This window comes from Berghia stephanieae, chromosome 3, assembly GCF_034508935.2.
Source record: "Berghia stephanieae isolate SIO BIC M18660-M18661 chromosome 3, UCSD_Bste_1.3, whole genome shotgun sequence".
Taxonomy (NCBI): domain Eukaryota; kingdom Metazoa; phylum Mollusca; class Gastropoda; order Nudibranchia; family Aeolidiidae; genus Berghia; species Berghia stephanieae.
This window is the reverse complement of record NC_088362.1, coordinates 77479117-77505508: the sequence shown is the minus strand read 5'-3', so window position 1 is coordinate 77505508 and position 26392 is coordinate 77479117. Positions and strand designations below refer to the sequence as shown.

Below are 26392 nucleotides of genomic sequence, written 5' to 3'. Positions count from 1 at the left end.
CTGGGCACAGTCACGCATCTCAAGCAGAAAATGGAATCTTCAAGATATGTATTTGAAAGTCAGAAATTTTAAAAAGAAATATTTCTAATCAAACAATTACAATGTAGTAATGGTCTCGAACAGACACATCGACGTAAATATTATAAATTTAAATATATATATATATATTATATATATATATATATATATATATATATATATATATATATATATATATATAATGGTCTTTGGCATTTTCATAAAAAGTACTTTAAAAGTGTTGAAAAAAGCTCATCTCAAAGCGTTTATAATGTATCCTTCCCTGGTGGACAACGGACATGTAAAATATTGGACGACATAAGCAGCCTGTTAGGTGCTTATACATTTCTTTGGACAAAGACATTGATGAAAGTGAGGCAGAACTCTCAGCATTATATATATATATATATATATATATTATATATATATATATATATATTATATATATATATTATATTATTATTATTATTATTATTATTATTATTATTATTTTTTAACAACGCAATTTGTGTTTTAAACGCTTTTGAATCACACGAGATACATCAACGTGCTTGTCGCATTGAGAATTGAAAAATGAGATATAAATCAAGAAAATCGACGGGAAAATAAAGAAATTATCATTAAATTAAAAAATTTGAGCAATATTTTTTCAAAATCAATCTACTAGAAAAAAAAAGTTTTTTCTAAGCCTATTTTTGTGAAACAAAGATAAATGTTCTCCTTTTTGCAAGCTGATTCAAACAATGTGGGTTTTTTTTTTTTAATTTATCGTATACGTAATCATTTGGAAGCTACAGAGAAAGGTGTTTTTGTGTAATCCCTTTCACACACACGCGCGCGCGCGCACACACACCACACACACACACAAACATATACAAACAATACACAAACAATACACATCCCTGGTCATCTATTGCAATATATGTATTACTAATGTTAATGTATACACCCCATGCTGATTGTCACTACCCCACCCCCACCCCCAACCATTTCCACCATCCAAGTACCAGCGGCCTTTTCTCTTTGATGTCATATCATGGTCTCCCCGAAGCCCAACACCTCGTTCGTTTGTGGGAAATGTAACTGAATGTAAACTTCTTTAATAACAGATTCCATGTAATTTTTGTACAGTATAACATATCAAAGTTTTCATATATAATATCATTGCTACTACCCAAGTGCATTTTTATTTTTATTTTTAAATAATAATAAAATAAACAAAATAAAAAATAAAAAACAAATTTTAAAAAACAAACAAAAAAAAAAAAAGCAAAACAATCCAATCCCGCAATTTTCTTCAAACCATTTCGAATTTTCTTATGTATTTTTTCTAGTCTACCTTTTCTTTTCTTTTTGTTCATTTTCTTCTTTTATCTTTTTTTTTTTTTTTTCTTTTTCGTTTTAATGCAAAAATAATCTGGCAGTAGGCTACCGACTGCAGGTGAGCCAGTCGACAGAGAACATGACATAGGCAAGTAGCCAAAGCCGAAGTCAGATAAGGTTGATAAGGCCTTACTACAAGATGGTACTAGGAAGCTCGTGGCGTTAGGTAAAGCACATATCTTTTAGTCTTGGAAATTCATTAGATATCACAAGAGACTATCTCCTTAATTTTTTCCTTGTTTATTGATGGTTCAAGATGCCGACTCTAGAAGGCTTTTGCACAGACCCATTTTGGGTAAGCTACTTTTTTCTTCTCTTTATTGGTTTACTTTTACTTTCGTTTTCTCTGTTACTTTCTCTTAGACCCAAAAGATGAATGAGTAGAGGACAGATGTGGCACTGTTCGGGGGTTGATGTCCCTGACAAAGGGCGGCCATCTTTTTATGTTTTTACATTGGAGATTGGCCAGATATGTTTGGTTGCGTGAATGAAATTTAGTCAGTACATCAAAGACTATCTTGATAGGCTGCCTCTATTCTCACCCCCGGGATGAGAATAGAAAAGCGATCGAGCTCTCAACCCCGGGATGAGAGTAGAGGTAGTTGCCCTTCTAGCTATTCTCACCCCTGTAACCAACAGGTAGGGAGGGTAGCCTAGCCTAGCCGCCGTCTCTTCTCGCTATTCTCATCCCTGTTAACCAACAGTCTCACCCTGTTAACCAACAGGTAGGGAGGGTAGCCTAGCCGAGCCGCCGTCCCTTCTCGCTAATCTCATCCCTGTGTAAGGTCAGCTTAGCACCCCCCCCCCTCTCTCTCTCTCTCTCTCTCTCTCTCTCTCTCTCTCTCTCTCTCTCTCTCTCTCTCTCTCTCTCTCTCTCTTAAGCGAAATGGATTCGCCCAATTTCTAAGAATTGGGACTTTTCCTTATATGGGCATATTATGTGTTGTTAACAACATGTGTTGACTTAGCTGTCTCAATTTCTCCCTACGTCTACGTTAGGTATTTTAACTTTATATTTTCTGCTCTCTCCCTCCCCCTATCCCAAACTCTATTTCTCTACATCTTTTATATTGTTTGTATTTCCTTTCTCTCATCCACTCAATACTCAATATTTAATATCTCTCTCGCCCTCTCCCCATCCCCCTCTCTTTATCCCTGTCTTTCTGAGACTTGCTCTATTTTAATTTGTTGGTATTTTCTTCTTCTCTTTCTCCTCCACTTCTATTTCGTCTCTTCCCCCCCCCCCCCCTTTCTTTCTCTCCTCTGTCTCAATTTATATCTCTCTTTCTTACCACTCTGTCGTTAATTTTTCCAATATCAACAACCATATCTTTCAAATATTGATGCTATGCGTTTAGTTTTAAAAACCTCATAATATCTACCAGTCAGATATAATATATCAAGTTATCAAGGCGCGAAACCTTGTGTAATGTTAAATGTTGATTAACACAATTCGGTGAGACCTTATTATAAAAATGACAGCTAAAAGCAATAACAAAGAGCTGGGTGACGTCAATTTTGTTCCTTCTATACAAGAAATTCATCAAGATAACGCATACAGTATTTGATCATAGAAATAGACTTAGAATTGAAAAATCTACAAGATTGCCAAGTTTCATATGAGATAAAGTTTCTTCTTCTTCTTCTTCTTCTTCTTCTTCTTCTTCTTCTTCTTCTTCTTCTTCTTCTTCTTCTTCTTCTTCTTCTTCTTCTTCTTCTTCTTCTTCTTCTTCTTCTTTTATTATTATTATTATTATTATTATTATTATTATTATTATTATTATTATTATTATTATTATTATTATTATTATTATTATTATTTTTATATATTATTATTATTATTATTTATATTATTATTTATTAGTAGTAGTAGTAGTAGTAGTAGTAGTAGTAGTAGTAGTAGTAGTAGTAGTAGTAGTAGGGGATGAGAATAGCGAGAATGGGTGGCGGCTAGGCTAGGCTACCCTCCCTACCTGTTGGTTAACAGGGGTGAGAATAGCGAGAAGTGGCGAGGACCTCTATTCTCATCCCGGGGGTGAGAGCTCAATCGATTTTTTATTCTCATCCCGGGGGTGAGAATAGTCACTCCCATCTAGATAATTATAACACTCCGAATTGTAAATTATGGACCCGTGGATCGACACTCGAAGTGGGACCACGAGTAAGAACGATGATGATGCTGAGTCGAGTGTGCCAGAACTTGGGACCAGCCCATGACTATGATGAATGAAGGCGAAGGTCCGGCCCTGGCCAGATAGAATTGATTTTTTTTTCGCATTTATTATTTAAATTTGTTTATATTATTCTTATTATTAAGACTTAGACTTCTTTAATTTTAATTCATGTTTCCTATGTGTTTGCTTTTGGCGTGTGGTGGGAGTAGGGGGGGGGGGGGGGGAGTAATTTTGATTTTTTTTTTTCTTATTTAATTTTTTTTTATGAACCTGCGTCATTTGATTGACGTGTATCAATGTACTTGGAATCGTCCTTTTTGTATGATGGTAACACCATAAGATCTGAAAAAGACAACTTTACCCTACAAGAAGACTAGTAATAAAATGCCTGAATGGAGTGACACCTGGCTTCTTGGGTTTCATCCTGAAAAATGCAAATATATGAAGATAGGAAGGAAAAAGGATACTGAGCCCTACCACTACAAACTAGGACAAACAACTCTTGAACAAATTCCCTCAGAGAAGGACATTGGGGTTTATATAGATGATGAGTTGAAATTTGAGGAACATATTGGAGAGAAGGTAAAAAAGGCCAACCAAATGTTTGCAGTTATAAGAAGATCATTTCAATATTTGGATGAGAAGAATTTTCCTTCACTATATAAATCACTTGTGAGATCCCAAGTGGACTTTGCGAGCCCCATTTTGGTCACCATTGAGTATAAAATTGATAGGAGTGCAGCGAAGATCAACAAAACAATTACCTGGGCTGAAGAATTTAAGTTATGCGGAGAGATGTCAAGAAGTTGAAACTACCAACACTAAGTTACAGGAGAGCCAGGGGGGACATGATAGAAACTTACAAAATACTGATGGGAAAATATGACAAAGAAGCAGGTGGATTTATTAAGATGTCAAGTGATGTTCCAAGAACAGGAAATAGAGGTCACCCACTGAAACTCTACCATCAGCATTCTAAAACATCAATGAGAAAAAATTCATTTGCCCTAAGAGTCGCCAACATATGGAACAGTTTACCAACATCTATTGTAACTGCAAATTCCATAGATAAGTTTAAAATCCGTCTTGATTGGTTCTGGTCAGATCAAAAAATGTTATAACTTCAAAGCCAAAATTAAAGTGACTGGAAGTGAATCAGAAATGAAGCCAAAGATGATTGAGTTTGGTGAAGAGGAGCCTTAAATGGACCGGTAGCGGAAACCTACTATAAGTAACTATAAGTAAGCTTTTAAAAGCAATGTATTTTCTGTTAGTTTTAGATGTAAAAGTTATATGGTTGCGTACTTAGGGATATCAACCCTCGAACAGTGCCACAGATTTTTCTTAACTTTTTGAAAACGTGGTCCTTGCCGAAAATCTCTACAAATAACATGGTCGCTGCTGGTTGCTGTTCAGAATTGGTTTCTAGCCAAATTATGAGACACCGATCCAAGAACTGCAGTTCAATGTTGATTATATCAATATATGAAAAAGAAATATCTCTGTCAGTCAGAGAGTGAGCAGTTGTTTTTTTAAAAAATGTAGATTGGCTAACGTTTTGTGTCACTCCATGGGAAAAAATTTGGAGCTATAGATGATTTAAAAAAAAAAAAGAAGATGACCATAACATTATTGATGCAGTTGTGATCATCTAAGCCCAAGGAATATTGGGCATTAAGGCAGTGGTGGCATCGAGAGAATATTAGCCGAGATTAAGATGAATATTTATACATCATATTTCCACCAATTCATCGTAATAAGCGTTCTTAACAAAGCTTTATCTATTTCACAATTAGGCTCTAAGAAACCATATTCACATTTTGTACATTAGAAGGTATATTTTGGCCGTCATTTTAATGCCAGTAATATTGCAATATCTGTCATGCTTTTTGTTAGGTACACATTCACACATCGTGATTGGACTTGTCAACATGACCAGTCAGTGGCCACACTCAACATCACCTGAATTTCTAACAAGATGACATTGTGCGGTTTGGCCACCAACATTTTTACAAAAATGATTTTGTTGGTGGTGTAGCCAGATCTGGAATGAATTTTATTTTTCAGAAGACTTCCTCCTTGCCCACCCTTCTAGTCGTATGATAGAAGGATGTAAAATAGAGAGATTTAGATTTTACAACTCATTTACAAAAAATTGTTATGGAGGATCTGGATGAGTCGTTTTTCTTCTTTTATGAGAAGTTGATGGAACCATTTCTCATGCGTCATGAGAAACAGTGTCATTTAAGCAAAGAAATTTTGGCTTTTATTCTGGAGTATCTTGAATAGCTCTTTGGAAACTGAATCAAAGCACTACAGCATCTTTCTACGTCGCTTCGTTTTCACGGGAACTAAAGATACATCACGACCACATCAACCACCACTTCATCATTACTGCCACCACTACTATAACCACCACCACCACATCATCAACACTACTTCAACCACCACCAACCACATCATTATCATCATCTCTGCCAGCTCTACTACAACTACTACATCATCACTGAAACACCACATCATCATCTTTATCACCACCACAACTAGTTCAACAACCACCACTTCATCATCAACTACACCACTAGTACAACACCACCATACCAATATCACTATCCTGGGTGGGGTTCCTGACCTCCCATAGTGGGCAGGGAGGTACATACTGTGTCTTCTATCCCCTTATATCTGTTTTCCAACATGCTTCCTGTCTTTGTCTTGGAATGAGATTACTTTGTTTTGTCCTGGCCCAGGCCGGAGTTCTTGACTGGGAGGGAAACAGTCAAATGCATAGTTATTGTTTTGGGATATGATATTTTGTAAAAAGCATTTGAGTGTATTCCTCTTTGTTGGATTTTGTGCTTGTGTCCGGATGCGACTTATAGGTGATCTCAAACTAAGTACATTGGTGGTATGCTCTTGGAATCTACCTCTGATCCCTATTTGTTCCCAGTTCCACCACGTCTTACTTTTTCTTGGATGCTTTAATTGTAATCTAGAACTTTTTACTATCCCATTTTCTTCCTTTTTACTGGCGCTGATATAACCTAAATGTGTTGCAAGCTCCGTAAAACTCTTAATATCACTATCGCCACTACTACACAGCCGCCACCACCAAATCATCATCACTACCATTACCACATCAAACAACACCACATCATCATCATCTTTATCTCTACCACTGATCAACTGTATGTACTTCCTTCACGCATGCCTGTAAGGCATGGGACCTTGATGAAACAATCCTCTAAACAATTGACGGCTTCAATAGCAGGTGTCTAAGGGATGAAATCCATGAACTTGCAACAGACCCTCCTTTAGACCTGATGCTCACAAAATGCAAGAGATGCTTAAGATATTTTGGACATATCCTTCGCATTGAGCCTGATTGTCTAGTGAGGTTTACTCTTATTACCCTCATCAAAGGGAGGCTCAGTCTATCCAGACGGCTCCCTTCATGAAGGTTGAAAAACAAAAATGAAAAAAAAATGTTTCCCCCGAACTTGAATGCTTGGCCAAACACAAAAGGTGCTGAATGAAATTAGTTGATGGCCTAAAGCGCTTATCATAACAATTGTGTATGTATCATCTCAGCTTGTAGGTGCATTGTCCCTTATAAAATTCTTCATCTTCAATATACCTTGTAGCAATCCACTTTGCTGCTCACTTGTATACGAATTTTTACTATTAAAAAAAAACAAAAAAACCCAACACTCCTCTATACTTCCCCTTCTTCATCTAATAATAGATATCCAGCTATAGATTTTCCACCCCGCTTTCACTTGGTCATCAGCATCATAACATGTTAAACATTTAATCACACATTGATATGTTGTTTTTTGTTTTTTTTTACAGGATCAGCAATTACTATTGAATGGGAGCTGGCCAGAATTCACGGATTGCTTCCAGGACACAGCTTTAGTATGGATTCCTTGTGGCTTCCTATGGTTGTGCTCCCCAATTTACACTTGGTATCTCGCCTCATCTCCTGTCAGGGCCTCTAGAAATACCTACAGTAAAAAATTTTTGCTGAAGTTTGTAAGTTTCAACCTGTCAATATATAATTGATATCCTTGGTGAAGATTTTGATGATTTTTAAAACCCTGGAGATTACTGCACAATGGACTGCATAAAATGTGACCATCCCTGACCATTCCTTAGGCAGGACTTTTTAAAAATGTGCAGTCTCCTGTTAAGAATTTGAACTTAATTGTAAAGATTTTACTAAAAATGATATCTTGTTCGTTCTTTCGTTTTTATATTATTGTACATTGATTATTGTGTAGTATATTTGCTTGCTTGATACACATTGCAACCTCATGCTTTTGGGCGGATCAACAGCTCATGGTCCATGTTTACAATCAGGTGTTACACAGAGAAATATTGAATATATCACATCTTGATTACACAAAGGAGGTAGGTTACAGATTTCCCCAAGCTTCTATAATTATGTCGAATAGCTTAGGGCACTAAGTTAGTCTACTTATATTCTTTAAACTCAATCATTGCCTTATTACTGAGAGAAAATATCATTGTGCGGCTATGTGATCTAGTGGTATGACACTTTGTTTCGGATTGGAAGGTCTTGGGTTCGAGCCTTGCTCAGCGCATGGTTGAGTCCTTGGAAAAGGCTCTTTACTCACATTCTGTCTCTGTACTCAGGTGTAAAATTAGTACCTAGTCGTTAACAGCGTTGTCTCTCTCGAAAAAAATTATAATATCGTCTGACAGACATCATGTCTGATTTTACATGTTACACATTGCTGTTGGTCAGGGACCCTTTGTTAACTAATTTGAGCATGTCTAATGGATATTGCGCTATATAAAAGCTCAAGTTATTGTATAAAAATAATTGAAAATAAATGTTGCTGAATAATCTTGCAAGTCTTATACACTGAATACAGAAGTAATGGAAACATCAAGGAAGAAATAAAAGTGTTTACTGGACAACTAAAATCTCTCTTATTAAGTTTCAATTAAAGGGGCTGAGGGAGGGGGAGGCTCTCATGCTTTGGTCATGGTACTACCCAGATATGGTAGGTTGAGCTAGACCATACAGCAGGCTACGGTCATGAGACAATGAAGGAGAGATTTACCAAAGACAACGTGCATCAACATCAGTAAGATATTTGCATGACTGCCAATACAGGAACTGCATAAAAAAAGTCACAGCGTGTGGGGCCCATTAGGGGGAAAAAAACAACCTAGATTGAAAAAAATCTATAAACAGCCCGAATGAAAGTATGAGCATGACAATCATTAGAGATGTCTTTGAAAGAGCGAAGCAACAAATGAAAACTTAAAGATATTCTTTAAAGCATAGTAGGACAAACCATCATTATTCCAATTAAAGACTGTCAACAAAATCCAAGCTACTATCCATTTGAGTTTTAACACTTTTGAGTTCAGTTCTTTTTCCCAAGTGTCATAAGGCTACGGAATTCCTTCCCTGACTACTTGAAAAATATGGCATTTATAAAAAATTTGTAATCCAGTTAGAAAGCAGTTTGGTCAGTGGATTTGTTCGTAGAACAGATAATTAAATTCAAATGATCTTAACTAGGACTATTTCCTATCGCAAATATACCATATTTATCTTCAAGCCTGAAGCTGCGGCTGTATTGATTGGATTGGTTGGATTACTAACAATCTTGGAAAAGGATCTTGCATGTGTTTCGTTTGTGAATTCATGAAATCACATGAATTTATGGTGCTGTTACATGTTGCATCAATAAGTGTCACTCTGTGAGTTTGACCTGTGGCCATATTATTAATTTCAGTTACCTAGTATACAAAAGTATATGCTTCCTTTGAATCTGGTCCATATTGAAATAATGATGAAAAAATATAATACCTTTACTCGATGTCACTCTTGTGATGAATCAATGATATTTTAATCAATCTTCATCCATATTTTTTCCTTTGGCTTATGATAAATTTATATGCACATTTATTTTACAAGATTTACTATTTCCCAAGTGTTTTGCCAGTGATATAAGTAAAAAAAGAGATAGGTAAAGACTAAAAATTAACATTTCTTTTATCAATCAAACATTTATTTTTAACACACACTTTCTCTTTCTCCTTTTCAGAATTTCACAATCCTTTTAGTGGCTACCTCTGCTGTTGAGGTATTCCATACATTTACTGAATCTATAGGTCACGACCTGTCCAAAAAAATTGCTGGAATTGTTTCCACAATTACATTTGTGAGTGCATTATTACGTACAAAATGGATAAATTTTGTTTGTTTTACTTTTTTTGTTTGATTTTGTTTTTTGGAGGGGTTTTTTTATTTTTGTTTTTGTTGGTTTTTTTTTGTTGTTTTGTTTTTTTTGTTTTGTTTTTGTTTGTTTTTTTTGTTTTTGAGGGGGGGGGGGGGGGGGTGTGGCGGTGTTGTTGGTGAAATATACAGTGGTATTTATAACGCACATATTTCATCATAATTAATGACAAATCAAGTGAATGACATAAAACTTTCTAAAATTCATCATATTTTTTTACAATAGAGCCATTTATACTTATTGGGATGGATTATTTTTGTAAATATTGATATTCCACTACTCTTTATTACTTGGAATGCAAGTGATTTCTTTTTTATTTTTGGTGATAATTGCCAATTTTTTTTAATGCATTATTTTATTATAGAGAAAATACAATAATTTACTGAATCAAATTAGATTAATTTCTTCCCTGCAACGAGACAGAAATTGGATTGTTTTTTCAAGAACAACAGTCTTCTTTTAAAAGCATATTGCTCATGAATCAAGCAAATGTGCTCATAGCCAGATCAAGCTACTTAGTGGGTTCTGATTATTATTTTGAAATAATAAATTAAGTGCCCTGATTGCCCAACTACAATTAAAGTAAATTTTTCCTCTTAGTTTATGTCTATTTCATGACTGAGTGTTGCTCGTGGCTTGCTCGGAACTGCTGTTGGTCCGCCTTTTCTTTTCTTTTTATTTCTTTGTTTTCTTTTCGTTCTTTTTTTTTTTTTTTTAAAGTATTTTGTTCAGATTTTGTCAGGATACACTTTTTTTTGTCATCTTTTATTTTTAAAAGTGGTTAGGACACTGCTCTCATCCATTGAATTGATGGTCTAATGAGTTGACTACATGTTTAAATGTTTGTGTTAATTATAAGTCCCCGCTCTTATTTTTCCTCCTCCTCCTCCTCCTCCTCCTCCTCCTCCTCCTTCTTCTTCTTCTTCTTCTTCTTCTTCTTCTTCTTCTTCTTCTTCTTCTTTCTTCTTCTTCTTTCTTCTTTTCTTCTTCTTCTTCTTTCTTCTTCTCTTCTTCTTCTTCTCTTCTTCTTCTCTTCTTCTTCTTTTCTCTTTTCTATCTTATTATTATTATTTTATTATTATCTATTTTTATTATTATTATTATTATTATTATTATTATTATTATTATTATTTTATTATAATAATGAGTATGTAAATAAATCCTTTTTATTGATTTATTAATAAAGGAATTTTGTTTCATAATCCTTAGGTGGGCAAACTATAATCATATAGCCAGATTGTATTTATGTCCTAATTGCTTACGGAAACCATTGGACCGTTCATTTATAATTGTTAAACAAGGTAGCACAAGAAATGTTTCATTTCATTCATAATACTCTAATTTTGATGCTTTGACCTCCCATAAACATTCAGCTTATCTCTGAATGCTGTCAAGCCACATAATATTGGTCCCAACAATCACTCAACAACAAAAAAAATAAAAAGAATTGTAGAGTCATACAAATTAAAAGATACTTGCCAATATTGCGAATTAATGGATCCAGATTGTAAATGATAATGGGAATGTATTTGTCACATTTTGTTTTCCTTAGTCGTGTGCATGATAAAAGACACTATCAATAATGCACGTTAACATTTTAAATGGCCTGATGATTTTGACGAGTGAACAAAACGGATAAATCACATGACTCATAGAAAATGATAATCCACAACATGAAGTACCAGTCTCATATCTCCGGCTTAAGCAGATAACAAAAATTGTTCACTCAATAGAGCATCTGTTTTCCTTGTCCAATTAACAGAAGTGTGTATGAAATAGTGCCAGACAGAGTAGAGAGAAAAATATAAGAAAAAAAAAGAACCCAAAAAAATCAGCCTGCCTCAACCGGAGATTGAACCTCAGACCTCATTATCGGTCAGACATGCTACCATTACATCACATAGGCTACCTGATAGTTGGATGATGTAATGCCTATATTATTGAACAATTTAGCAATATTTGATTATTCCATGAACTTTCATTACAAAATTTGGAAATCTCAGCTTAGCATGTCTACTCAATTAGTCAATGTCTTTATTTGGACACAATTTCCATCCACAGCTCCTAGCTTTGGGATTTACAGTGGCAGAAAGAAGAAAAAGATTTGTGACATCGGGGGTTCTCTTTACATTCTGGACCCTTCAGCTCCTCTGCAACATCATTCCATTTTACACACTCATAGAACTCCAGGTTTGTAAAATATTGTATACCTAATAATGTTATATAAATGCATGTGAAGGGTGAATGACTTTAGATATTTAAAAATTATCATTTTGGAGCCCCAACCATCATTATCAAAAACAGATGATAAATCTCAATTTGTTTACCATTTCATAAATATTTAGGGCACTGAACATGAGTGTAAGTCATTTTTATCTGAGCCACTCCTCCAAAAAATGCTTTCCATTGGACCAAAATTTATTTTTGGTGGGCAAGAACTGGATGAAAATCTGATTCATGGTATAGGACACTGTGCTAGGCTAAACCTTTCATGATAATACAATCACAGTAATATATATTTTATAATGTATTGAGTGACACAGCGTGGGTCCCAAAAGCTCAGTTGGTAGAGCACTTACTTCACATGCAAAGGGACTGAGATTGATGAAGTCGAGACTTTTTTATCCCCTTTGTGCATCCAGCAGTGCTTGGGTAGCTGGGTCTGTTAGATTTGGTTTAAATTACTTTATGATAGATTAGAGTCCTATCCGAGAGGTTAGCAAGCAATTGCTATTGTCCTGCACATATAAAGAAATTGGGATAAACTCTGGCTCCATGGGCCTTACCTTAAGCCTCAGAAGAAATATTTTTTAGTGACATATCAGTCAAGTTGTTTCTTTGAATTTGATATTCTGTTCCTTGTTTGAGATATAGTTCCTTTATCATTTTTGATTTAAAGTGAATACCTCTAATCTTTGTAATTTTCTCCCCATCTTGCATTTTATTGAAAAGATCTGAAATGTTGCAAGAATTGTAAAACCTCTAAAAATAAAGATTTTCATCACAAATTCCTTCAAAATTACTTTAGACCTACTCGAATATTAATTTATTTCTGGATCAATGGGCATTGGAGTTTGAATTGGATAAGCACCCCTCTGTGTCGTTATAGGTTCATTATTGACCTCTTATCATAATTTTCATTGACAGACATACAGAGACAATATCTTCAACTTTTACATGTTCTACATCAAGTTTGGATTAATCTTTGTTGAGCTCTTTGTCCATTGTTTTGCTGAGGAGGCTGTGAGATCTATCCATATCGACAAGGTCAAAGCTAAGTTTGAAATATTTTCATATCATTTTGTCACAAACATAATTGCTTATTTATCATATCCAATGACCAGCTGAGCTCTAACCCTTCATTGTTGTGCCATGACATTGTGTTTCCAAAAACAAATTCAGCTCGTCAACTTTTTCATGAATTTTGATTGACACCATCTCTCAATTACTGTTTCAATAATTATTATTTATTATTTTTTGGTTTGCTTGTTTTAAGCGCTGTGAAGTTGATTTTTATCATTCATTGGTAGAACATATTTTCAAAATTTACTTTTAAGATATGTGATCAACAGTGTCAAAAGGGAATAATATAGTTATGTCAAAATACAGGTTCCAATCTCCTGGGAAGTGTGAAACCATACCTTGTGTAGCTGATTTTCTGTTTTCAGAGTGATGGCATCCTATTTTCTAGCCTAAATAAATGCTGGTCATCAATAAAGATCATCAACCCTAAGAATCTGCCCTGATATCCTGCCACTAAAATAGTTTTGCCACCTTATGATTCAATATCTCACCTATTCATTGTCAGTCCTCTAGTTACACACTTCCAAGGAGTTTTGAAATGAAAAAAAAGGAAGATGTGACGTCTGCTTCTCATTTGATGATATGTCAGGATGAATCAAATTAAACTTTTCCATCTGTAATTTAGGAAATGATATTCACTCACCCTCGTGAAAGTTTTTTATTTTACTAAAATTTTATAATTTGAACTTTAGATTTAAGTGTCAGTGTCATGTAAAATCCCGACACTACAAGGATTTAGATCAGTCTCAAATGCTTGTTTAAGTAGTGCATTTCCAGTTTAACAATGTTTCATTTATACCCCCAGCAGCCATATAGAACCAAATTTCCATTTGCAAAGTACATGTTTTCTTTAAGGTGTCCTCCTTTATACTAGCACCAGGACAAGATTGATCACTTACGCATTCATATCTAAGTCCATTGGGAGCTGCAGACCTGCCTTTTATACAAATTTAATAGGTGCACAGATTTTTGGGGTGTCAAATCTGATCTAATAAATATAGATATATTTTTTTTCACTTCACCAAATTCGTATTCAAATTTAAATTTTAGATGAAAATTGGTGAAAATGGGATTATTTCTCCCCGAAATGCTTATATGTGACCCTTCTTCTCAAACTGGTATTATGGCCGGATGACAAAACCAAATTGATCAGAAATATGAGATTTTAATTTTTGTCTTATTCAGAGACTATGTCCATTTTCCTCAATGAAATATATAAAAATGTTACCCAAGTTTCTTATTTTTCACTGTAAATTATATATTTTGATCATCTTAGTCACAGCAAAATAACACCGTTTTGAGGCAATGGGTCTCTTATGTTTGAATTGAACTATACAACATCAATTCTAAAGCATTTCAAAGCAGCATTTCTTACAAAGAAGGGTGAAAATCACGCATTTTCGATTGGTGCAGATTGTTTTCTTTAAATTCAGATTTTTTACAAAAAATATAGTTTTCTTTTGTAAGTTGCCTGTGGCTGGTCTGAGGCACAGGTATTTTGTCCTGCGCTTTACTTGTAAATCTATAATTTTTTGACCATCCCACTTTCCTTTTTCTCCCATAGTGGGCAGGGAGGCAATTACGCTGTCTTCTATCCTCCTACATCTGTTTTCCGACATGCTTTCTGTCTTTGTCTTGGAATGAGATGACTTGGTTTTGTTCTGGCCCTGGCTAGATACCCTAGCTGAGAGGGTAATAGTCAAATGTATAGTTAGAGTTTTGGGAGATGATATTTCTTGTCTTGTAAATCATCTCTCTGTTATGCACTGTATTATGTTTTGTTTACATATTATATGTGATTTGTAAACATTTGAGTGTATCCCTCTTAGTGTGGACCTGTGCTTGTGTCTGGATGAGAGTTTTAGGTGATCTCAAACTAAGTACTTTGATAGTATGCTCTTAGAATCTACATGTTTCCTATTTGAACCAATTCCCCTTTATCTTACAGTTTCTTCCTTTTTACTGGCACCGATATGACCTTAATGTGTTGCAAGTGCCGTAAAACCCTTAAGACCAGGCCTGTAAATCTTCCGTCTATTGTCGGATTTCCGACAGCACGATTTTGCTCTTAAGTGCAATTATTTTTAAAAAAAGATAATAGTAAAAATAAAATTCGTAACATCAAAGAACAGAACCAATAAAAAAGAAAATAAAAGACTTTTATTTCGTTCCTCGAAAAAAATAGATTTTATTCCGTTTCAAATGCCGACTTTAAAAATTAAAAAAAAAAATTCCAATGTCGCATCAAAGACATAACAAAACTTGCCGTCTATCTGTTAGCTATAATATTATCATGCCACCTACACGCTCCGCTTCACGTGTATGTATTCACTGTCTGGCTACTGTGCCACAGCCAGCGAGAGAGAGGTCGCGAAGTTCGCGCGAGTCGTCTTCACACATACACACACACACTCTAGTCAGTAAATAACGCATACACAGAAGTGTGTGGAACCGGACCGGAAGGTTTCTCTCTATTTTGCTACCGACACACATGCATATCTCCGGTTCTTATTTCTCAGTCTCTATATTTCTTTGATTCCGTTCAGATGTAAGACGGAAAAGAAATTAATGCGAAATAATTATTTTTCTTCGAAATATATATTCTTCTTTGAAAGCTCTCACACGACTGCACACCTCCTCCTCCTCCTCCTCCTCCTCCTCCTCCTCCTCCTCCTCCTCCTCCTTCTTCTTCTTCTTCTTCTTCTTCTTCTTCTTCTTCTTCTTCTTCTTCTTCTTCTTCTTCTTCTTCTTCTTCTTCTTCTTCTTCTTCTTCTTCTTCTTCTTCTTCTTCTTCTTCTTCTTCTTCTTCTTCAAGAATTAATCCAAATAAATGAAAGAATCAGCGTAAACATTTAACACAAACAGGAGCGAAGATACGCAGCTTCCTGTGTCATCAAGCACGAGATACACATCATTCAAAAGGGTAGGATTTGTTCTCTTCCTTTCATTTTACTAACTCAGACCTGGGCCCTCAAATAATTGGGATTTTTTTTGTACCATAAAATAAGGACCTCGTTATAAATAAGTAGGGGAAAGTGACATGATTTGACTAGTCAATTGACATGTCATATCTGTGTTGTGTCCATATTTTTGTCCTGTTGTGTCTATTTTCGCATGTTCAAAAAGTTCCGACAATTTTTTCACCAACCATTTACAGGCCTGTAAGACCAAAACAAAAACAAACTTTCCTTCTTGTTACTGACGCTGATATGATATTCCAAGCTCCATAAAATCCTTAAAAACAAGAAACAACCAAATCCTCACTACAATGGATGGCTTTGGGCAAGTCACCTCACTCAATTTAATTGGGCACTGTTTAATGTGTGTGATTTTTAAAAATTCAGGGACCAATGCTGAAACCAGAGTTTTGTGATCCTTGTCATCCATCCACCGGCTCAACATTGCTTGAGTTTATCAAAAGATGGGACACATCATGCTTGAACGCTCATGCAAGTTGTTTTCTCAAGAAGAAAAAGTAGCAATAAATGGGAATTTGATCTTATGAGTTTCATAGAATAGAATTTTATTTTCTATTCATTTCTTCAGGAACCATGTCCAGAATCAGAGTCATCCTTTTTGTCAAGAGTTATCTTCTCATGGCAAACATTGTAAGTTCTATCTATAATATAAAGACGCTCATGAGGTTTAAAGGCTGTTTGAAAAGTTACAGTAAAGATAAAATGTGTATGTGGCGTGGGGGGATAGGATCGTAAGCATTATATTTTCAATTATTTAAGCATTTTAACAATCATACAATCTTTTAGTGCATTTAAACACTTTAACTTAGTTCTTGACCAGAATTCCATATAGGGAGTTCAATATAATATCATCTGACTTAGGTCATATCAGATTTATACAAGTATTCTTGTAGTCGATACTATCTATATAAAGAGAGTGTATTCATTAATTTAAATATTAATCATAATATTGCAAGTATGGTCTAAGTGCCCATTATCAGATTTAGCACTAATTAAAGTTTTGAAAGATTGTAGGTATTTGTTTTATCAAAGTCTTATTCATTTTGGCTCTCTCACCTCAGTCTCAGTGACTTTATTTAAAATGTTAATGATTTTAAAATAATTGTTTGGGGTTTTTTTTGTGTGCAATTTTTAGGTTTTGGAATATTGCGCAAATTTGATTTTTTAGCATTTTTGATGCAATAATTTCTCTGACTTTTTAATTCATTAACAGTATGGAAAAAAATTGGGCGATTTGACAGTGGTATATAGTGTAAGTTCAAGAAATTTTTGTTGTTTGGATCATAATCTAGGCTGTCAGCGGGATACGATAATGTGATTTTTGCCCATTTAAAATGCGATTTAAAAAAGGCCAAAGTTCAAAGAGGCATAACTTTTGAACCAATTGCCCTATCATGTATATTTCAGAATCAAAATGTAACATATTCTGTAGTGTGGTGTCTTCTGTATGTCCTTACTTTTCTTAATCTACCCCTATAACTCATACTCTCCCTAGCCATCGATGTATGGCTCCACTGCCTTGTGGATACCTTCGGGAGGAGGAAAGGCTAAGGAGTAAACCTGACAGAAATCTGCATCCAAACTGATGCCAAACGTATCGCTATGCGATCCTTTGGACCACACCAGGGAGGAAGAGAGGGAGGTTCTGGTTACTGGGCAGCCCAAGATCTCCACATACTCTGCCCAGGCCGCGCCCTGGAGAGGACACTCCAGTCTCACCTTCACCGGTGAAGAGTAACAACACGGAAGACAGCAGTCTACGAGTGATAAGTCCTTGCTCGATTGGCGTAGAGTTGGACGCTACGGGTTGTCTTCGACGGTGGGAGGGATCATCGTAATCCTACTGGTCAGCTACCGCCCGCCCCAAGCTGGGCAGCCCCCAGCCAGAAAGGTGTTGACCCGCCACGATCTGCCTGCTTCAGAGGGTGCCTGGAGCTTAGAGCTTGCAAGCTTGACAAGTGGATCGTTAAACTGTGTACCAGGCAAGCAAATGAAAAAGAAAACGAAGTCCCCAGCTCTTCGATTAGCAAGCTGGAATGTAAGAACTATGCGCTCAGGACTGACAGATGACCTTCAGGCCATGGACGATGCTCGAAAAACAGCAGTAATTGATCGTGAACTTAACAGATTGAACATCGACATAGCAGCCTTGCAGGAAACGCGACTCCCAGAGGGGGGATCCCTGAAGGAGAAACACTTTACATTCTTCTGGCAAGGAAAAGGCACAGAAGACGTGAGGGAGCACGGTGTTGGATTTGCAGTACGCCATACATTGCTTCCTATGATCGAACCGCCAACAGACGGCACAGAGAGAATTTTAAAGCTGCGCCTGTCATCGGTGAACCTTGTTTGCGTCTACGCCCCAACACTGCAAGCTTCGGTTGAAGTAAAGGACCAATTCTATGAGTCATTAGACGCCATTGTCAACAATATCCCAGAAGTGGAGCACATCTACCTTCTTGGCGACTTCAACGCGCGAGTTGGTGCTGACAAAGAATCATGGCCAACCGTTTTGGGGCACCACGGCATAGGAAAGATGAATGAAAATGGTCAGAGGCTTCTTGAACTCTGCTGCTATCGCAAACTATGCGTGACGAACACCTATTTTCAGAACAAGGCATGTCACAAGGTGTCATGGAGACATCCAAGGTCAAAACACTGGCATCAGCTGGACATGATCATTACTAAGCGCGATTCTCTTAACAATGTTTGTAACACCAGGTCCTATCAAAGCGCTGATTGCGACACTGATCACTCTTTGGTTGCCACAAGGGTGAAACTGACACCAAAGAAACTTCATCACTCAAAGAGAAAGGGCCAGCCCAGGATCAACATCAGCAAGACAGCTTACCGGGAAAAAATATAGAGTTCAACGAGCAACTTGAGAAGATTCTCAACACAGCTCATAGAGAAGCAGAACAAAATGCACAGGACAGCTGGAACTCTCTTAGAAACGCCATTTCAGCACTGCAGTTCTGACATACGGCAAAAAGGAGCGCAAGAGCAATGATTGGTTTGAAGCCAGAATCACTGAGATGGAGCCAGTCATTGATGCCAAGCGCAGCGCACTTGTCAGCTATAAACATAAACCGAGTCAGAGGAACCTGCAGGCGCTGCGAGCTGCACGCAGCAAAGCACAGCAAACAGCACGACGTTGCGCCAATGACTACTGGCTTCAGTTGTCGGACAACATCCAACAGGCGACAGGCAAATCTACAAAGAAAACTGCACCTATTAAATCCAAGACAGGGGAAGCCATCACTGACAAGGACAAGCAGATGGGTAGATGGGTAGAGCACTACTTGGAACTCTACGCCAGAGAAAACACTGTCACCCAAAAAGCGTTAGACGCAATTGAAGAACTGCCAGTACTGGAAGAACTAGACGCAGAACCAATCATGGAGGAGCTCAGCAAAGCAATCGATGCTCTGGCCTGTGGCAGAGCACCCGGTGACGACAGCATTCCACCCGAAATCATCAAATGTGGAAAGCCAGCCCTCTTGGAACCACTACATAAACTCCTGTGTCTTTGCTGGAGAGAAGGCAAGGTACCCCAGGATATGCGTGATGCCAAGATTATCACCCTCTACAAAAACAAGGGAGACCGTAGCGACTGTAATAACTATAGGGGAATCTCTCTACTGAGCATTGTGGGTAAAGTCTTTGCGCGCGTTGTCCTCGCTCGACTGCAAGTCCTCGCCGAACGTATCTACCCAGAGTCGCAGTGTGGCTTCAGAGCCAAGAGGTCGACAGTGGACATGATCTTCTCAGTACGTCAACTTCAGGAGAAATGCAGAGAACAGCAGATGCCCCTCTACATTGCATTTATTGACCTGACAAAGGCATTTGACCTTGTTAGCAGGAAGGGCCTTTTCCAGCTGCTAAAGAAGATTGGCTGTCCTCCTCAGCAGCTTAGCATCATTGCCTCCTTCCACGACGACATGAAGGGCACCATTAGCTACGACGGTGGAGCCTCTGAACCCTTCCCCATGCGCAGCGGCGTGAAACAAGGCTGTGTCCTCGCACCGACTTTGTTTGGTATATTTTTCTCCTTACTGCTGAAGTTCGCATTCAAAGAGTCCCCAGAAGGAGTCCACTTACACACCAGAAGTGATGGGAAGCTGTTCAATCTGGCACGGCTGAGAGCAAAGACCAAGGTCCGCACAGTCCTCATAAGGGAAATGCTATTTGCAGATGATGCAGCTCTACGCGCGCATACCGAGGAAGACCTTCAGCGGCTGATGGACAGGTTTTCCCACGCATGCAGGGAATTCGGGCTGACGATCAGCATCAAGAAAACAAATGTAATGTGTCAGGATGTCCCCTCTATACCAGCAATTTACATTGACAACGAGGAGCTAGAAGTCACTGATCACTTCACATACCTGGGCACAACCATCACCAGCAACCTGTCACTTGATGCAGAATTAGACAAGCGCATCGCCAAAGCTGCCGCTGTCATGGCACAACTGAGTAAGAGAGTGTGGACCAACAACCAACTCACTTTGAACACCAAACTCAGAGTATACCAGGCATGTGTACTCAGTAGCCTACTGTATGGCAGTGAATCCTGGACAACATATGCCAGACAGGAGAAACGCCTGAAAAACTTCCACAATCTCTGTCTACGACGAATTCTCGGCATCAGGTGGCAGGACAGACTCACTAACAATGCAGTGCTAGAAAGAGCTAACTCCCTCAGTATGCATCTCATGCTCTGCCAGCGACGTTTGCGATGGCTTGGTCACGTACACAGGATGGACAATGGACGCATACCCAAAGACATCATGTACGGTGAACTAGCTTCTGGACGGCGACCAACTGGCCGTCCAGCTCTGCGCTTCTATGATGTCTGCAAACGAGACATGAAATTGACAGGCATCGACTCAAACACCTGGGAGTCGCTTGCTGACGACCGCAGCGGCTGGAGATATGCGGTGATGGAGGGAGTGAAGAGAGGTGAGGAGAGGAGAAAGACGAAGTTTAAGGAGAGGAGAGCAAGGAGGAAAGAGAGGCAGCAGATCCAAATACCAAACGCACAGTCAAACTATGTGTGCAACAACTGCGGTAGAGACTGCCATGCAAGGATTGGTCTGCTGAGTCACACCCGTCGTTGCTCTCAACAAGACTGATGAGACTAAAGTCATACAGGGCGCAAACCATCGTCTCTCGAGACGGAAGGATGCCTACTACTACATGTTTTGAAAAATCAGTTTAGACTAGCTACTATTATCCCATACCTGAGAGTTATAATATTTTTCATTAAAAGCATCATTGACTAAATGGAAATCAAGCTCAACTTTACTGCAACTCTAAACAGCTAGATCTCAGAAATCTAAGAGAGCAAACAAAATTCAAAGATTAGGATTCATTATTTTTATACGATTATTATACGACATGGAATGGTGAAGAACTGTAAAGAGTATGATGGGTAAACTAGAATTATTCATTAAAATCTCAGAAAAGATCAGCAACGCAAAATAACATATCAAATTCTAATGAGCAACGGAATTTCCAGATGAAAATGATATTACTTACTAAACCTTAATCTGTGACCTCCAAAGCAAGAGGAAGAGAGTTTGACTAAAAAAACAACAACTTGGCAGAGAGATATCCAGACATTTTCAGAAGATAGACAAGACATGGAATCAACGGGAATAAGGGTATGGAGGTCTCTTGATGTTGAACTATACCTCAGTAGTGAGAGACCTTGGTAGATAAGAATGCTAAAACGTCCTACCAATCACTTCTAGGAGGCCAGGACAACTATAATTGTTTGTTGTAATGCAGCATTTAACCAGTTCTCCATGTGAATCTCCATTGAGCTACAGGGCTGAAGCAAAATTGAGAGACATACCACTTTTTGCCTAATGATTGTCGTTGTAATATTAGTATAGTTGTCACATAAGATGATATATCATCCCATTGTTTCAGCATGGTGGTGCAAGGCTACAGAAATCCTTTGACAGAAGATTCTATGCCAGACCTCCATGTTAGAGACAAGTCTGACACTGTTGTACCCGCCTTCCTAGCTAATTGGAACAAAGCTCTTCTTAAGGATAGGAGAAGGTTGGTTCATGGAAAGAGGTTTAGAGGTTTCCTATATATTTTTGTCATTGTTTGACCCATGTCCCCTTGCAGTAAAAAAGAGTAACACACTGTGATAACAATCTGAAAAGGTGTTTATAGTACTATTACTTTGAAAGACAAATCAGAAATAAAAACAAAGAAGAAGAAACAAAAACCCAGCTCCAAAAGAAATCAGCCTTGCTGGACATGGGATCAAACCTCAGACATCTTGATCTCTGGTCAGATGAATTACACCAGGGTTTACCTGGTGGTTGGGATGGCCCAATGCTTTATATTTTTGATAAAGAGTATGTGTGTCTTGTTGTGAACTATTTATGCCTTATAAGTCATGCTGTTATTGGTATACAAGGGAGATGATGGTAATTGATTAAAACGGGTCGTCTTTCTGTTGCTGCCTAGTAAACCAAAATGAGATTATTTAAGACTATTTTGATATGGCCTTTTTGATCAATATTTTTATACCATGAAAAATATTGTTGTATTTAAAGTAAAAGGGAAGAAGTTTATTACAACTGTCTATCATCATTTCAGGAAACACTTTGAACATTTGGAGGATTCTTCTGAATCCAGCCCTCTTTTACAGAATTCACTTAACAACACAAACTACACAGAGGAGGCTAATGAGTTATCCTCAAAGAAGGGGAAAAAGAAAAAGAAAGGACCAAGTCTTATTTGGACTCTTGTCAAAACGTTTGGACTGAAGTTAATGCACAGCCAAGTGTGGAAGCTCTTATATGATTTCCTCATGTTGACTAACCCATTAATTTTGGGGTAATTTTTTTTTCTCTCTGATTTTATCTCAGGCTGTAACCAAGTGTAATTCTGTGTCCTTCGTTACGCATTGACATATTATTATATAATTTATCTCAGTCCTCTGAAAAATTTGTGGAACCCGTCCTTTAATGCTGTCATGCTCGGGTTATTAAGAAAATGTTTGATTCCCTGTGATTTAGAATTTTTCAAATTTTAAAAAATAAATGCTGAAGTTGGTAATACTGTAATATGATAATGAAAAAATAAACAAATGGGCTGTATGAAATATTACAGAATTACTGTAAGTTTTGTGATCCCAATAGTGTCAAATAACTTGTCAACCGCACATTTTGTCAAAAGTGCTTCATACTTTCGTCATGACATGCCATGGCCTAGACATTTTATATAGAAACATAGATAATCCATTGAATTAGAACATCTGAATCAACATGAATTACCCACGGGAAACTAGCTGAGTAAGATCAAAGAGAGAGGGAATGGGGATACCCCTCTGATGCCTGGGTGGGGTTCCCTACCTCCACAGTGGGCAGGGAGGTACTTACCGTGTCTTCTATCCCCTTATATCTGTTTTCCAACTTGCTTTCTGTCTTTGTCTTGGTGTGAGATTGCTCGGTTTTGTCCCGACCCTGGCCGGAGTCCTTGACTGGGAGGGAAACAATCAAATGCATAGTTAATGTTTTGGGAGATGATATTTTTTTCCTTGTAAATCATCTCTCTGTTATGTGTTATTATATTTGTTATTTTTAATGTATAATGTAAGCATTTGAGTGTGTTCCTCTTTGTTGGGATTTGTGCTTGTGTCTGGATGAGACTTGTAGGTGATTTCAAACTAAGTACATTGGTGGTATGCTCTTGGAATCTACATCTGATCCCTATTTGCTCTCAGTTCCCCTTTGTCTTACTTTTTCTTGGGTGCTTTAATTGTAATTCTAGAACTTTTTACTTTCCCATTTTCTTCCTTTTTACTGGCGCTGATATAACCTAAATGTGTTGCAAGCGCCGTAAAACCCTCAAAAACAAAAACAAACAAACCCCTCTGATGCGCATAATGGACGGCACCCCCGTTTCGAGTCGAAATAAGTCCCGGCAACCCTTGTACGCAAAATCCCTGACTACATCTAGAGTTGCGCATACGAGATGGAAGTCGGTTTGGACGAATTCAATCCCTCGTGGGGGCGGGGACGTTACCTCCTCTAAGCTTGGTGAGAAGTTGCCAGGCTTTGATACCAGGAAGAGGAGACTGGGTGACTGCGAATTGGCTTCGGTCGAGGAGCTGCCTCACGGCCAGTGCGCTTCATCGGTGGAGTCTTACTACCTGTCCAATATGTACTCGCTGTGGGCAAGAACCTGAGACGGCAGAGCATCTAGTCGAAGGTTGTGTTGTGACGATGCTACCCGGCGGGTTTGCGACGGTGCACGAATGCGGACCGGACTTTGCTGATTGGGTTGATCGTCATAACATAGTGTGAAAACCATAAGGGGCTGCCCATGTTGTCCTAAGTGAATAAAATGCAAGTTGATTATCTTTCCAAACGATAGGTGGAACCGCTTAGGTTATAATACAATGTTTGATCCAATTAGTCACCTCAGCCCCTAAAACAAAACAAAAAAACAAAACAAAATAAAATTTCAGACAGCTGAAAAATAAGAAAATTTCTAAGTTTTACAGACATTATCCATTCAAAAACCTCTGGTTGAAATTAGCATTTCTTAAGTGGCCACACCATCCTTGAAATATAATAAATTGTTCACCAATGTTTTTTTTTAATTGCTCTGCTAAATGTCCGTTGCATTGTGCAAAACTAAAACATAGTCAACTTAAAGTCTAAGGCACCATTGATATGAATTGATTCAATAGTCAGATTTTAAAAATTATATTCAGAATGATTTACATGTTAAAGTTTTTTGTTTTTTTTCAATGTTTATTTTTAAAAGGAAAATTCATGCAGTCACCAAATATTGATATCTACATCTGATATACAGTAGACTTTTAGAAATTAACATTTCTAGTTAACCGAGTCCATATATGTAACAAATATTGGAGATTGCCTTGTTTTATTGGTTGTACTTAGTTCAAGTTGAGAAGCATATGTCCTAACACTGCATCATCTACACAATTAATCACTCAGTAATAAGGTTTTGTTTTGTTTTTTCTCAGATAGGTTTGACTCAAATTGTTTAAGGTAGTCTTTTTAAAGTTTTTCCTCTCTGGCTCTATTAAATTGATTAAAGTTTGAAATTTTCACCTTTCAGTCAACTTGTAGCCTTCATAAAAGATCCTACAGAAAGTGCCTGGAAGGGCCATGTCTTGGCTTTGGCGATATTTGTTTCCTCCACTCTTCAGTCTTTCTTCTTCCATCGGTTGCTCCACTATTCAACCTGTTTGGGACTTCAGATAAGGGCCTCACTGATATCCACCATCTTTAGAAAAGTAAGTATATGGAATAACAAAAACATTTATAAAATTCCTCTCATTCATCTTTCGGGGACAGTTTTCTTTCGGGTTTATCTTGAGAAGCGACAAAAATAAATCGGGCATTAGTCGCAGTACAGTGTCACAAAGTGAGCAACAAGGTCTAAGTTTTTCCATAAGGAAAAGACGTTATAATGACAACAGTAAGGCTTAAACCGTTTTCTACAGGTAGAAGTGAAATGTCTCATCTACTTTGCCATCTCACCCTTACAGTGTATAAACAACACATGTTCATTGTTTCCAATATCAATCGCTCTTTTATCAACAATCCCATGTATTTAGAAATTATGTTAATGACAATAGTTTGCCATTATTCTCTAAAAACAAATATTGATTAGAATGGAATTGTGAGTATTTTTGTTTTTAAATTCTCTCAAGTTCACTCTAGTTGAAAGTCAAACAAATTAGTTCAATTTGCCATTCATATGAACTCGAGAGCATCTAGCTGTTGTTGTGTTCAGACTAAGTTTAGACCAAGAAAATTAAATTTAACGACAAATTTATTCAATTTGAGTTTGTTTTGTTTTGTTTTGTTTTTTCAGATGAAAAAAAAAGACATTAATGTTTCACATCAAAATCATAATCAACGATTTGATTATATTTTCACATCAAAATCGTTCTAATCTACATTTTATTTATATTTTCACATCATAATCAATGCTTTGATTATATTTTCACATCACAAATCATCTTAATCTACATTTTATTTATATTTTCACATCACAATCAACGTTTTGATTATATTTTCACATCAAAAACATAACATTTTGATTATATTTTCACATAAAAAACAACGTTTTGATTATATTTTCACATGAAAGTCATCATAATGAACATTTTCATTATATTTTCACATCAAAATCGTCGTAATCAACGTGTTAATTATATTTTCAGCATCAGATCTACCTGAACACAACGTAA

General features: G+C 37.1%; 1 protein-coding gene across 2 annotated transcripts in view; it reads left to right on the top strand.

Annotated features, from left to right (window-relative positions):
• The first annotated feature begins 1455 nt into the window (after positions 1–1455).
• LOC144968501 (multidrug resistance-associated protein 1-like) overlaps positions 1456–26392 on the top strand; it is a 63581-nt gene continuing 38644 nt past the window's right edge. The window contains exons 1-9 of one of the 2 annotated variants that reach the window (XM_078906934.1): positions 1456–1696; positions 7425–7607; positions 9662–9778; positions 11915–12043; positions 13001–13120; positions 16703–16764; positions 22069–22203; positions 22756–22995; positions 25252–25429. In XM_078906934.1, coding sequence (XP_078763060.1) covers positions 1658–1696; positions 7425–7607; positions 9662–9778; positions 11915–12043; positions 13001–13120; positions 16703–16764; positions 22069–22203; positions 22756–22995; positions 25252–25429 — 1203 coding nt within the window. In that variant the 5' untranslated portion in view covers positions 1456–1657. The remainder of the gene's footprint in view (positions 1697–7424; positions 7608–9661; positions 9779–11914; positions 12044–13000; positions 13121–16702; positions 16765–22068; positions 22204–22755; positions 22996–25251; positions 25430–26392) is intronic. The other variant, XM_078906935.1, reaches the window with a different exon arrangement.